General features: G+C 39.8%; 1 protein-coding gene across 12 annotated transcripts in view; it reads left to right on the top strand.

The window, feature by feature from the left end:
- Positions 1 to 15,224, top strand: part of PLS3 (plastin 3) — a 91,223-nt gene that overhangs the window by 50,010 nt on the left and 25,989 nt on the right. For all 12 annotated transcript variants that reach the window (XM_072816995.1, XM_072816989.1, XM_072816996.1 and 9 more), the window contains one exon: positions 11,814 to 11,977. In XM_072816995.1, coding sequence (XP_072673096.1) covers positions 11,814 to 11,977 — 164 coding nt within the window. The remainder of the gene's footprint in view (positions 1 to 11,813; positions 11,978 to 15,224) is intronic.

The following is a 15,224-nucleotide window of genomic DNA, read 5'->3' as shown; positions in this document are numbered from 1 at the left end:
GAAGATAGTGGGAAAACAGGGTAAGAACTGATTATTGATGTATGCACTCACACGAGTCAACTTGGGCTTAGAGAGGTAAACTACTACTATTGGGTATTTCCTTGATGAAAGGGTATAAAGTCAGATCATAATGATTTGTCATTTAAATCAGGCTTGATTCTTTGACCTGTGTTGCAAATCTCATTAATGAAAAGTAAGGAAGTATACGTCTCTATCTATTCCCATACATTCATGACCAGAATTTTCTGTGAAGGCATTTAGTAAGCATGCCTTGGGAAGGATAATGACCGCCTCCCCACCAAAGTGACTATTCATAATCTCATCAGAATTCTAAGTAGAAAAAATGGTTAGGCCTGAATTTAACACATTTTCTGTGTGTATGAAAAACAAAAAAAGCAGTCTGTTGGCTGGCCATAGATACTACTTGCTGTAAGAAGAGTACTACCCAGTCTGATACGAGATTGATTACAAGAAAACAGCAGATGAATTCCTAGCTGCAAGGCTTTTAAAATCTCATTACTCTGTAGAAATAGCCTTATAATTGTTTTAGGGTTGCATATCCTTTGAACCTTCTTTTTTCCTTCTACTCCTCTTTCAGTGTTAGGGACAGCCTAATTTATCTCTTTATGACTAGAAGTTTGGAGTAAGGACCAGGACTTATTATTGCCATTATTGAATCTCCAAGGCCTTGCTTCCTAAAAAAAAATAAAATAAAATAAAAAAATAAAAAAAAGTCTATTGTTGAATACAGACCTTGTTCTCATGTGAAGCATCTTGGCCATAATTGTGTGCAATACCTTTTTTAAAATTTAAAGCAGGGGATCCCTGGGTGGCGCAGTGGTTTAGCGCCTGCCTTTGGCCCAGGGCGCGATCCTGGAGACCTGGGATCGAATCCCACGTCGGGCTCCCGGTGCTTGGAGCCTGCTTCTCCCTCTGCCTATGTCTCTGCTGCCTCTCTCTCTCTCTCTCTCTGTGTGTGTGACTATCATAAATAAATAAAAATTTAAAAAAAATTTAAAATTTAAAGCTATTCATGTATGATTGACTTGATGGAACTGGAATACTGTTATCAGTAAAGGAGTTTCATTACTCCTTCAAAGCTTTAATGAAATGAAGAGGGTTGACCAGTTGTCTCCATGGAGGAACCAGGGTTAAATTGCAGGAAGTGAGGGATCAGTTAGAGCTTAGACTGCAAGAGAGGGTCATCATAGAACTACTGTCTTATTTTAAATCCTACATCTGGGCAACCTGGGTGGCTCAGCGGTCTAGCGCCACCTTCAGCCCGGGGTGTGATACTGGAGACCCAGGATCGAGCCCCAAATCGGATTCCTTGCGGGGAGCCTACTTCTCCCTTTGCCTATGTTTCTGCCTCTCTCTCTGTGTGTCTTCCATGAACAAATAAATAAAATCTTTAAAAAATAAAAATAAAATAAATCCTACATCTTGGAGGGGTTAGGGTAGACAAAGAGATTCCCAAAGGCACAAGATTGGACCATACATCTTACTGATGTCCCTAACAGGCACATGTTCATTCCTGAGAGATGCAGACTCTTATTGTTGTATATGCCGTAAATCAAAATCCTGGATTCCATTATTCTACCTGCTCTGCATATTATTCTTTTGTATCCCCTGCTCAGCATCTAGCTCAGTGTTGCACGCATACTAGGTTCTCAATCAGTATTTAATTGACTGAATCCCAAGGAATTACACGTACTATTTACATGTTCTGAGACTTTGTCATTATCAACTGTAAACTAAAAGGGCCTCTGTTATGAAGATTTTCATCATGGTGGAATTTATTGCTAGAGGTTTTGGCCATGACATTGTAGCACATAAAAAAATTTTTTTTCGGCATAATAAAGGCTTGTGTGTAGTCTGCCTTTTAGAAAAGTGTTTAAAGACCCGGCTGAATCTTTTTATTTTCCTTTAAAATTTTTGTAGTTTGTAGTTCTTTCTTATGGAGCCCTCAGGCAACTGTCAAAGGTGTTATGGAAATCTTTTTTTCCTTTTTTTTTTTTTTTTTTCATTCAGGGAAACCTGATTTGAAAAACAAGCTCTAGAACTTATTTTCCTGTCAAGGACAATTCTTTCTTATTGGTGGGGGGAGGACAGGGAGGACCACTTTGTCTCTGTTTAGTTGTGACAAAATATGGAAATCATTATGTGATTTTTCCCATCTATTAACAATAATAGCCTTGATTATCTCTTTAGAAATTCAGCAAAATCATAGTGTGTGAGGAAAATCTCTGTAATTACCACTAACTATAGGTTTTGTCCAATCAATTAATAGTGCTTTGAAATTCTCTTTACTAGCAGTAAATCCAGTATTAAGATTTAAAGTTCTTCTTTCGCTCACTTTCTGCACCTGCTTAGTGTTAAGCTCCAAGCAGTATATTTTCATTTAATTATTTTAATTTTCTCAACATTTGTTTCCAGTGTTTCCCACTGGGATAGTAGAAGCCTTGGCTCTGTCCCCCGCCCCCCCCATAATGTTTCCGTTTTAGCTTAAATGCGTAAGTTCTTTCTACAGAAGAATAAATAAAACTTTCAGAACACTTAAGAAGTAAATATTTTTCCAACTAGAAAATGTCTTTTACCTTCTGAGAATTTAATCTTGTTATAGAAGCTAGAAGTCATTTGGATGATTACTTGTCATAAAGATAAATTCATGTAATGTAAATCTTTTCAGATTGACCTTACTCCTGAAACACTGACATCTTTTTCCTCTCCTAAGCAATTGCTACTGAGCTTTAAAAAAACAAAGACACAAATTCAGCACTTTTGAAATAAAAGAATAACGGGGTTTTGTAAATGGCTAGGAATACCACGGGTATATTCCTTTGTGGCTGCCCACCAAACGAAGTCAAAAAATTCTGGTTATGGTGATTTTCTCCTCTCAGGAAGTTGAGTTGTTTCAAATTACTTGATATTCTTTAGTACATAAAAACCACATCAGGATGATGCCACAAGAAGCACAGTGGTTTAATTTACTTTTAGTATTCAATAAAACTACACCAGTGCATATTTGTTTAATTATGACTTGAAAAATAAGACCTATAGGCCAACCAAAAAGATAACTAACTAGTGCTATTTCACTGAGCCATCTACTTAATCATCAGTGGAATACTATAGATGAAGTCTTGGGATGGCAGGGAAACCATGTTTTGATGGTGTGGAAGATAGGAGAACTAATATGTGGATGGGTAGGCTTCAGAGCAAGAGCACACGTGTTTGTGTGTGTGTGTGTGTGTGTGTGTGTGTGTGTGTGTGTGAACGTGCTCATGTCAGTTTGTGTGGACGCGTGTGTGTATTTTTTAAGTCGGAGAGTGGCAGCAGGTGGGAACTGATGGCCAAACTGCTGGAAATTTTGAGTTGGGAAAGGATAGATAGACAACATGTATGATCGCCTGCGTTCAGCCTTCCAATCTTGCCCAGCCTTCAGCTCCACTTGACCTCCACCTTTGAGGATCCACCATTAGTGGAAGTAGTGACCTCTCTTCTACCCTTAACTGGGACTCATTATACTTCTCTTTATTTGCTGGAATGAGCTACCTCAAAAGGTATAAGCTGTGAAAGGCAAAACTCATGCTTAGTTAAGCATCTGGAGATAGTTTAGCAGCTGCCTTTTCTAAAGTTTTAATGCCTAATGAAAGCTCGACTTTGCTGCTTAGATCTTAGGATGGAATATAACCTAAATTCTTCTGCACAAGTCTTTTGGCTGAGTCTCCTAAGTCATTATGTAAGGGCATTCAGGATCGCGTATGTGCATACCACACGTGTGTAGATCCATTACTATTAGACACCTAAATTCTTTTTGCCCTTTCTTTTTTAGCGCGAAAATTTTGTGGAATATATTGGTTGAACTAAATGGAACTTTTTAGATCCCAGCTTTTCGAAAGGATGTGCATCTGTACTTGATTGGATTTCTTCTTTAGGTTCTAATGAGCACTGTCCGTGATGGGTTAGTAAAGAGGTTGCATGTGTGTTACAGATGAGGGCACACATATGCAACCTCTTCTAGATTTAGACAGATTCAAAGATGGTTAAAGCAACACAGACATACCCACAACCTGGGAGTCAAAGGAAATCCCGGTTTTTCTTACAGTCAGGTTGGTAAGATGAAGCAGCACCCCAAAAGATGCATTTGAAGTAATGGATTGCGCCACATACCACCTGGACATGGGCAGTGTAAAACAGCAGCTAAAATCAAAACCACTTGAATTCTGGCTCAGCTTTCCCCAGACGACTACTTAAAATAGCTTAAATAACAGGATGCAAGGGGAGGGAAAACATTTCCTTTTAAGGATATGCATTCTTGGTGTGATTCAAACTTCTGCAGGAACATGGCTGTATAATAAGTTTATTTACTTTGAGGTTACTTGGGGGAGGGTGTTGAGAGTTAACTGGCATTTAAAATAATACTTGGTACAAGAGCATGATGGGGTTTCTTTTAAGACAGAATGCAGATGTGAAGCTACATGTGTCATCAGAGAGACACACACACAGAGACAGAGCGACAGACAGAATCTGTTGTTACAAATGGTCGGTTCCTTTCTGATGAATCCAGCAGCCAATACGAAAGACAGGCTTCTCTGGTGCAGCACTGGGAGCCTGTTAGTGATTTTTTTTTTTTTTAAGTGTAGTGATTTCTCTTTATTTTTTTTTTATTTTTTTTTATTTATTTTTTTTTTGTGATTTCTCTTTAAAAATAAGAACACTTGGTCAATTGACTGAAATTTTGGCTGTTTACTTTCTGCGGGAACTTTGTTCAGTGGAGAGGTGTGCAGTTTCTTTTTTCCTGCCGTTCATTAATGTCGACTCCTACCCACTATATTTTCTGAACCCAAAGGTTGAGACCTGCTTGCCCAGAAAGATTAAGGACGCTCTAGATAATACAGGCTGTGATAGTATCTACCTTATCAGGCAGTTGAAAACAGGATGCTGAAACAGAGGCGTCTTCGAAATGGCAAAACCCGTTCGACCCCATGCCAATGTGTAGTTAAAGAAGACGTGGCAAACGAGCCAGAAGGAGGTTCCAGATTATTGGCAGCTTTTATGAGAAAATACAGGGCTGCCACTATGCCGAAGGTTGTGATGTTAGTTTCCAGTTGTTAAAACTGTTTTCAATCTAGGTCTATGTTTTTTGGGTCAGTTTGTTATTAGATTCTCATGTTTGTGTCAAAACTCAGAATAGAAAAAGATCACCACCAAACAGTTTTGGGCTCCTGGTTAATAATGTCGCCAGTAGGGGCGCCTGGGTGGCTCAGTGGTTGAGCGTCTGCCTTCGGCTCAGGTTGTGATCCTGGGGTCATGGGATCAAGTCCTGCATCGGGCTCCTCACAGGGAGCCTGCTTCTTTCTCCCTCTGCCTGTCTCTCTCTCTCTCTCTCTCTCTCTCTCTCTCTCTCTCATGAATAAATAAATGAAATCTTTAAAAAACAATAATGTCACCAATAAGATGGAAGCTTTCTAAAATGCCATTGTGCTATCTCATTTTCTGGCTTTCCAAAGCACAGCATAATAGATCTCTGATAATAGTTTAAGGATGTGTGTGTGCGCGCGCGCACATGCACACGCGTGTGTGTTTTGGCGGGGGATAGGAAATAAAATTAGCATAAAACTCTTTAAAAATAATTGCACCCTATTTTGTCTTTCAAGTACTTTTCCAGCTGGGAGATTTTGTAAAATTAATTGCAAGCTGCCTTTTTAGGCTCCCTCTGCCTTTTTATTGAAATTGAAATTGTTGTCTTCAAAAAGATATGATTTAGGAGTTCTAAGAAAGGCTTGCTATAATTTACTAGTACTTAACACTAAAATGTCTTTGATGACAGGAGGTAGTACGAGCTAGATCTGCCGATAAAATATGGGAGAATTGCAGAGTAGGTAAAACTTCTAAAATATGTAAAACTAGATGTATATAATCGATGATTCTTTTCCCATCTTGGGAAGGATAGAGGATAGCTAGATATTCCAAGTGTCTCCTATTTTCACAAAGATTTTAAAGCCACAGTTTCGGGCAAACCCGGTGGCTCAGTGGTTTGGTGCCACCTTCAGTCCAAGGCCTGATTCTGGAGACCTTGGATCGAGTCCCACGTCGGACTCCCTGCATGGAGCCTGCTTCTCCCTCTGCCTGTGTCTCTGCTTCCCTTTCTCTGTGTCTCTCATGAATAAATAAATAAAATCTTTATAAAAAAAAAAATAACGCCACAGTTTCAAGGAAGAACCTATTTTCACAAGGATTTTAAAGCCACAGTTTCAAGTAAGAACCAGAGAGAGTCGCTCTGATTAATTTCTCTCTCTTTGGTATCTAACTCTGCCTGCCACAGAGTAGGTACCCTGCTTGGTCTGGAGGCTCACTTATGCCAAACAAGTGCACACGGTATTTCTTAATACAGTCAGAGCAGGTCTCTACATTTAGGACAGGAGAAGTCCTGACCTGACAACCAGCATGGGTTGTCTACTTGGGTACTCCTTAGTGGGTGTGTTCACTTAGAAAACCAAATTACAGATCTGAAGGCTGCCGGGTGGGGACAGGATTAGAACAAAGGGAATGAGATTGAATGTTATTTAAGGGATATTTCTGTCATTATGGTTTCCTGGTGAATTGCCATTCGGTCTCTTAGTGCTATTTCTGTGTTTTTTTTTTTTCTTATTGTTTGTTTAATTCTGTTTCTAAAATGCTCATTAGATTAGAGCATTCTTTTCCTGGTTAATAGTTGAGAAGCAGAATTTTTTTCCCAAAAATTTTTTTCCCATTGCTTGTTATATGCAAGGTACTGTGCAGTGGATTGAGGTAGAGATAAAAAGATTTAGAAGCGTCTCTGTTAAGAAATTTGCAACCTAATAAAGTAGATGGCTGTGTTATGACAAAGTCTTACTCCAGCAAGCCCCTTTAAAATGTTCCTGTCACTAACAGCATCTGTTTATTACTACTCTTACTTCAGAATGGAGTTTCCACATGTGGTTATTTTATATTACTTATATTTTAGGGTGGGTACTTCCTGACATCTTTTAGTCACATCAGTGAACTGTCTTCTAATTAATGGCCAACAGAGGTTATTTCAGAGAGGGCTCACGCAAATGCTGATTCTCACCCTCCCCCCCACCCCCCCTTGAACACCTCCGTTCTACCCTCAGGCTAAGAAACTGCCAAATGGACTAGACTCTGGGAAGTCTAGTCTGGAGGGGAACCTTGGTCAGTTTCATGCAGTTTTGAATTCACAGTTCTCCGATATTTATTTTAAAACATCTCTGCCTTCTGCTTCTGTTATATCACTGAAAATATAAAAGGAACAATTAACCACCTGTTATATGCTCAGTCAAAACTGGAGCCAATCAGGGATGCCTGGGTGGCTCAGTGGTTGAGCATCTGCCTTCGGCTCAGGTTGTGATCTCAGGTCGTGATCTCGGTGTCTTGAGATCAAGCCCTGCATCGGGCTCCTCGCAGGGAGCCTGCTTCTCTGTCTGTGTCTCTGCCTCTCTCTGTCTCTCAGGAATAAATAAGATCTTAAAAAAAAAAAAAAAAAAACTGGAGCCAATCACAGATTAAATTATCCTCAGATAAGTCATTTCAGGTGTAAAATAGAATACATTGTGAAATTTTTTTAAAGATCAATTTATTTAAGTTAGAGTGCATGAGCGGGAGAGGAAGAGGGAGAGAATCCTCAAGTAGACTCCCCACTGAGCACAGAGCCTGACAGGGCTCAATCTCAGGACCCTGAGATCATGACCCAAGCCAAAGTCAAAATATCTTAAAAATATCTTTTGATCGGAAATTGCCAAATGGACAAAGTTTTGACAGTGGCAAGGAATAAGCTAGCTTTCCCTAAAAGTTAGAAACACGAAGGACTGTTCTATTGAGATGATGTGATATAATAGTGATCAGAATGTTAGTACTGTATATCTGTTTTTTTTTTAATATCTATTATGATTTTACCTCATATTTTTGGAAAGAATGTGTGTATATGTGTGGTTTGTGAAGTCTTGGCTACTCAAATTTAGAATCAGAGTGTGTTAGAGTCAAAAAAGGGAACTTGGAGGCCATTTGATCCAAAGGACTCCTTTTACAGATGGGAAAATGAAGGCCTAGAGAGGTGACTTATGCAAATCCTATGTCCCATTACTCACACTTGAATCCCTTCAACTATGCTGTGTATCTTTCACTATGTCACATTTACACCCTAGTACCGAGGTCTATTTTAACTTTTTTAATTTATATTATTTTATTGGGGGGGAGGTGGGGGAGGAAGAGAATCTTAAACAGGCTTAAACACACCCAGCATGGAGCCCAACACGGGCTCAAGATCCCAAGATCATGACCTGAGCCAAAACCAAGAGTCAGTCAGTCACTCAATCAACTGAGCCACCCAGGCACCCCTCTAATTTTAACTTTTTAAAGAAAATGGAAGTGGGATGCCTGAGTGGCTCAGCGGTTGAGCCTTTGGCTCAGGGTGTGATCCCGGAGTCCCAGGATCGAGTCCCACATCAGGCTCCCTGCATGGAGCCTGCTTCTCCCTCTGCCTGTGTCTCTGCCTCTCTCTCTCACTCTCTCTCTCTCTCATGAATAAATAAATTAAATCTTTTTAAAAAAATAAAATGGGAGAAACAAATTGGTTTATGCATGGGGAAAAATAGTGTATTTAAACTCAAGAATTTCATTCATCAAAAGTTGCTAAAATCCTGCCATAGTATCATGTGGATTACTTTGTTCTTTATAGCAACTGCAGATGTTGTTGCTAGATTGATTTCTACATAAACACTTAGTAAAGTGTTTGATATATGGCCTTTTATTAATTCAAACAAAGAAAGTAAAGATGTGCCCTAGGGAGATTAAGTGCTCTTTGTCGAAGGAAATATTCGTGATTTTCAGAAGTTTGAGGTAGTTTGAGGATGATGTTTTAGAAGTACAGATACTCTGATAGATTTAAACGTACCAGTTAGGTTTCAGAGTATTTGTTTGACTCTAGAAGTGTACTTCATTAAAATTAAACCTGGAATTTCATCAGCCGTCAAAGTATTGGGGAAATGGTTTCACATAGGATATTTAATATTAGAATAGTGGACAGGGCCGTCCGGGTGGCTCAGCGGTTTAGCGCCACTTTCAGCCCAGGGCGTGATCCCGGGGTTCGGGGATCAAGTCCCATTTTGGGCTCCCTGAATGGAGCCTGCTTCTCCCTCTGCCTGTGTCTCTGCCTCTCTCTCTTTCTGTGTGTCTCTCATGAATGAATGAATTAATGAATTAATTAATTCTAAAAAAAAATGGTTGACAAAAATTGACTACTATGAATGACACTTAGATCACACTGAGAATAAGGTCCAAAGTACTTTCCATGGCCTGTCTGCGTGTACATGATCAGCTCCCTGACCTCATCCCTCACCTTCTCCATTGTTCACGCCACTCAATTCATACTGGATTTTTGCTCTTCTCAAAACATACCAGACACTCTTCCATATCACAGACTTTGCATTTGCTCTTTCCTCTACTTGAAATCTCTTCTCCCAGATATCTACTACATGATTTGCTCCCTCACCTCCAATAAGTCTTCATTCAAATACAACTTCGTCAAAGCAACCATCCTTGACCACACTGACATTTTGAGCTTCATAATTCTGTATTGTGGAAGGAGGTCATATGTGTTATAGGGTATTTGGCAGCTCTGCACACGGGATGCCAGGAGCATCCTCCCTCACACCAGCCCTCACCCTAGCCTGCAGTTGTGGCAACCAAAAATGTCTCCAGACATTTCTGAACGTTCCCTAGGGGAGGGGGGCAAAACATCCCCCAGTATGATTCCTTTCCCTGCCTTTCAACACATCACTTATGTTATATTGCATTATATATATATTTTATAGTCCTGTCTCACCGTATATGGGTTTTTTTTGTGTTTTTTTTTTTTAAGATTTTTATTTATTTATTCATGAGAGACACAGAGAGAGGCAGAGATGTAGACAGAGAGAGAAGCAGGCTCCATGCAGGGAGCCCGATGCAGGACTCGATCCGGGGACTCCAGGATCATGCCCTGGGCTGAACGCAGGCGCTAAACCGCTGAGCCACCCAGGCGTCCCTGTCTCACTGTATATGTTATTTGCTTAGTAGTTGTTATTAGAATGTGAACTCTGGGACACCAGGACTTTTCTTTTGTTGGTGGCAGCATCCCCAATTCCCAGAACAGTACCCAGTATGGTTTTAAAGGAACATATCAAATAGATTAATTTCACAGTACATTTTCTTGAGTAGTGCTGTGGTCCTCTCGAGTCATTTCTCTATTGAGATTGCATCCTTTTGGGGATCCCTGAGTGGCTCAGCGGTTTAGCGCCTGCCGTCAGCCCAGGGCCTAATCCTGGAGACCCGGGATCTAGTCCCACATTGGGCTCCCTGGATGGAGCCTGCTTCTCCCTCTGCCTGTGTCTCTGCTTCTCTCTCTCTGTGTCTCTCATGAATTTAAAAAAAAAAAAAAAAAAAAAACTTAAAAAAAAAAAGAGATTGCATCCTTTTATCATAAGAATTCAATTTATGTGGGAAATTCAGTGGGGGCCTAAGGAGTAAAAAGCATTGTTGAGCAGTAGGTATTTGAAATTGCTGGTGAAAGTCCAGTTTTCTTTATTTAAAAAAATATGCCCAAGTGACTACATCCCTCAGGACATTAACCCTCTTTTCCAGTAAATTAACTTTTGGTTACCGATTGTTTTTTTCCTGTCTTTAACAGTTTCAGACTAAGCATCATCAACACTTAAGATATATGCTCCATTAGAACTGTCCTAGCACAAAAATAAAAAGATTATTTATAGAGTCATAGTAAACATTTATATTACTCAGGGCTGCATTTACTTTTATGAACTCTGTATTTGTCTTAGATTAATGTTTATTTACATTAGCTCTTTAAAAAATGGCACTGAATATGGTAGCTTAATCTCAGGTGTGCTTTGTAATATAATCAGCATCAATTCATAAAATATTCTACTAGACTAATGGAAGGATGAGGGACATAAAACTCCTAAATAGATACGGTAGAAATTGTTTTATACCATGGCAGTGTTTTATTGGTATATCGTCTATTAAACATTTTTTAAAAGACCTGTCAGCTTTGTGATTTAAAAATAATTTATTAGACAACTCTACTTTGTTAGTATTAGGAATGCTATTTTAAGGGAAGCTACTTATACACTGTTTAAAATACAGGAAACGTGATGTAAAAGCATGCTCTTTAAGTTAAAATTTGTGTTTCCCTTTTAAACAACCTTAGGAGAAAAAAAAACAACAACCTTAGATCCCAGATAGTAAGAAGAACAAATGGTGGGGCGCCAAGGTGGCTCAGTGGTTGAGCATCTGCCTCGGCTCAGGTCATGACCCCAGGGTCCTGGGATTGAATCCCACGTCGGGCTCCCCACAGAGAGCCTGCTTCCCCCTCTGCTGCTCCCTCTGCTTCTCTCCACGTCTTTCATGAATAAACTAAAATCTTAATTTAAAAAAAAGAAGAAGAGCAAATGCTGTATTCAGGCAGGCTTTAGGAATGGAGTCTCAAATGAAGAAAAATGCTCCCATTATAAAAATACTCTAAGGGGGGGATCCCTGGTGGCGCAGTGGTTTAGCGCCTGCCTTTGGCCCAGGGCGCGATCCTGGAGACCCGGGATCGAATCCCACGTCAGGCTCCCGGTGCATGGAGCCTGCTTCTCCCTCTGCCTATGTCTCTGCCTCTCTCTCTCTGTGTGACTATCATAAATTTAAAAAAAAAAAATTAAAAAAAAATACTCTAAGAGGTTAACTGATTTCACCTAAACTTTTTCCTTTTTTGCCTGTTCTCCTTTTGTACAAAGATCTCAACAGCAATGGATTCATCTGTGACTATGAACTTCATGAGCTTTTCAAGGAAGCCAATATGCCATTACCAGGATATAAAGTGAGAGAAATCATTCAAAAACTCATGCTGGATGGTGACAGGAATAAAGATGGGAAGATAAGTTTCGATGAATTTGTCTATGTAAGTATTGAAACTCCACCGTTATTAGGAGTCAGGGTGGTTCCTTTGTCTAGTAGGATCTTACAGTAACAAGTCCTATTAAGTTCCTAAATGTATCATATTAATACTGTTACAACTAATAAAATTTCTCTCATCCCACCGAATGCAGTTAGTTCTTTTAGCCATTAGAGTATCTTGGCAAACGGACTGAGGAAGAGAACACTGCCCCAATCAAAACTAGAATACACTAGAACCCACTACCTGTGTTGAAAGGTGAACCATTTCCCCCCGGGGCTTCATTCAGGGGCATTTTTTTCAAGGTGCTAAGTGCCATGCTTGAGGTGCTCTTTCCCTGTCCCTTGGTGATTAGGGTGCTCCCAGATTTTAGTGCTGCACCCTTACTCACGGCTTTGGAAGCTTCCCCAGTTGAACTTTCTGATTAAAAAGATGTTATGACTCTCACGGTCGTATTATTTAACTCGACCATTTCCCCTAGAATGATAATTTTGATAATTAAAAGGTAGAAACACATCTTTGTAGTCCATTCGAAGAGGCATTTAAAATTTTCATCTTCCTCCCTAGTATCATCAAACACTCCTCGAGGCCCAGGGCTGACTTCATTCTACCACTTTCAGGCACCGGGTTCATAGCACACTCGGTGCCTGCAGAGCAGAGGCCTAGCACTCCTTACCGAAGCCTGATTCTTTCCCCTCTACTGAGCTGGGGTGACCTGCCCCATTTCAGCCCATAGTCACTGATGGAGTATTTGAGATGTATGTTAAGGAGTAGCCATTGCCTCTTCCCTCAGTTGACAACACCCTTACGATTGTAGTGGTTTTATCTATTAATTGAAGACTGAGTTTGACTAGATCTGATTAAGCATTCCTTTTACTGTATTACAAACAGGTAATTAGTAGCTTGTCTTTATCACAAACTTCCTAGCACTCTTACCCTCCTTTTCCATGGTAACTGAAGCTCTCACTATAGCCAGGGAAATTCTGGAATGTTCTCTCCCATTACAGTTTTAACTCCTTTAGAACACTGTTAAGAATTGCAGAAACAAATGGACTAAATAATGATGTCTAGTGAGCTGAGAGCATTTGGTGGCGTTGGCGGGAGAGGGAACAGGAGCGGGGAGGGCTACTGTTTTAAAAATGTAGACATGTGTCATAATTGTAATGGTGTCATTCCTGCTGGCTTCTTTTGAAATACTGATTTCCTCCCCACTGTTTTTGTCTTCAGTTATTGGCAAAGCCTTTTGTTTTGAATTCTGTGTTCAATAGTAAGTTGCAATTGACTTGCAATATGAGCACTTGCATGTCCTCTGATGTATGATGTGTTCCCCTTGTAAGTGCATGTTGAATTGTGAATATAAAGCAGCTTAGAGAGGAAGTTTAACTATGATTGGTTATTTTTGATATAATTTACTGCCCAGAATTTTAATCTGCTAGAAAGAATGGGCCTAAATCATTATGATTTTGCAGTGTTGCCAGTATTATTAAGGACAAAATTATGAGAGTGTCTTTGAGAAAAATGATCTTGGGAAATATTTCATTTTGTAGATCTTGAAATGTCGCAGAATCTTCAGAGTCCTTTGAGGCTTTTAAGTGAGAAGGTTTGATTACTTTAGTATATTCTTAAAAAGTAAATGACATGCCTCATCATTTTGGCATCACTAGGAATCTTTAAAAAATATTAAGGAAGATGTTTTAGGTTAAAATGTACATTTTAAGATTGAAAGGAATCGATATGCTTGTACTCTTTCATTTTTCCAATTGAAAATAAAATCCTGGATTCCTAAAAAAAGGAAGTAGTCTCCCTGACATTACACAGGGGACTAGTGCCTTTTTCCAGTTAGCTCCCTTCTATTCAAGAAATGTTATATATGAAGGACAGGAATGCCTGTGTGGCCCAGTGGTTGAGCATCTGCCTTCAGCCTGAGTCGTGATCCTGGGGACCCGGGATGGAATACCACATGGGGTCCCCGCAGGGAGCCTGCTTCACCCCTCTGCCTGTGTCTCTGCCTCTCTCTGTGTCTCTCATGAATAAATAAATAAAATTTAAGGTAAAAAAAAAAAAAAGGAGATATGAAGGACAGTAAAATAACCTGTCTGAGGTTCCAGAATGATACCACCATGACCAAATAGAAAGATGGGTGTCTGACCAAATGTCTGTCCACTTCTGTCTGCTTTGTCACCAGTGAGACATCTTAAAAATAGTCAAAATATGAGTAGGTCTGAGTTATCTGTGAGAAAGGAAGGGAGTTAGTCCTACCAGGTATTTTTTTTTTTTTATTGGTGTTCAATTTACTAACATACAGAATAACCCCCAGTGCCCGTCACCCATTCACTCCCACCCCCCGCCCTCCTCCCCTTCCACCACCCCTAGTTCGTTTCCCAGAGTTAGCAGTCTTTACGTTCTGTCTCCCTTTCTGATATTTCCCACACATTTCTTCTCCCTTCCCTTATATTCCCTTTCACTATTATTTACATTCCCCAAATGAATGAGAACATATAATGTTTGTCCTTCTCCGACTGACTTACTTCACTCAGCATAATACCCTCCAGTTCCATCCACGTTGAAGCAAATGGTGGGTATTTGTCATTTCTAATAGCTGAGTAATATTCCATTGTATACACAGACCACATCTTCTTTATCCATTCATCTTTCGTTGGACACCGAGGCTCCTTCCACAGTTTGGCTATTGTGGCCATTGCTGCTAGAAACATCAGGGTGCAGGTGTCCCGGCGTTTCATTGCATCTGAATCTTTGGGGTAAATCCCCAACAGTGCAATTGCTGGGTCATAGGGCAGGTCTATTTTTAACTCTTTGAGGAACCTCCACACAGTTTTCCAGAGTGGCTGCACCAGTTCACATTCCCACCAACAGTGTAAGAGGGTTCCCTTTTCTCCGCATCCTCTCCAACATTTGTTGTTTCCTGCCTTGTTAATTTTCCCCATTCTCACTGGTGTGAGGTGGTATCTCATTGTGGTTTTGATTTGTAAGTCCTACCAGGAATTAACAGGAAGTAGAAATAAACCTGCTCTTGCATCTTGGGTTTTTTGTTTTTTGTTTTTTTTTTATTTAAATTGCTTCATAAGAGGTGTTAATTGCAAAGCAGCCTACAGACAAAATCAGTTTATGTTAATTATTGAGAAAAATATGTATAGGGCAGAAAGGAGTCCCTAAATTAAATGTAAACTTCAAACGTTAAAGTTAAATGTAATACCCTGATTTTGTTTCTTCTAAGTATTTCAAAATGAAATGA

The sequence above is a fragment of the Canis lupus genome, chromosome X, assembly GCF_048164855.1.
Source record: "Canis lupus baileyi chromosome X, mCanLup2.hap1, whole genome shotgun sequence".
NCBI classification, from domain to species: Eukaryota; Metazoa; Chordata; class Mammalia; order Carnivora; family Canidae; genus Canis; species Canis lupus.
The sequence above is the reverse complement of the archived record's forward strand: the minus strand, read 5'-3'. Positions and strand labels throughout refer to the sequence as shown.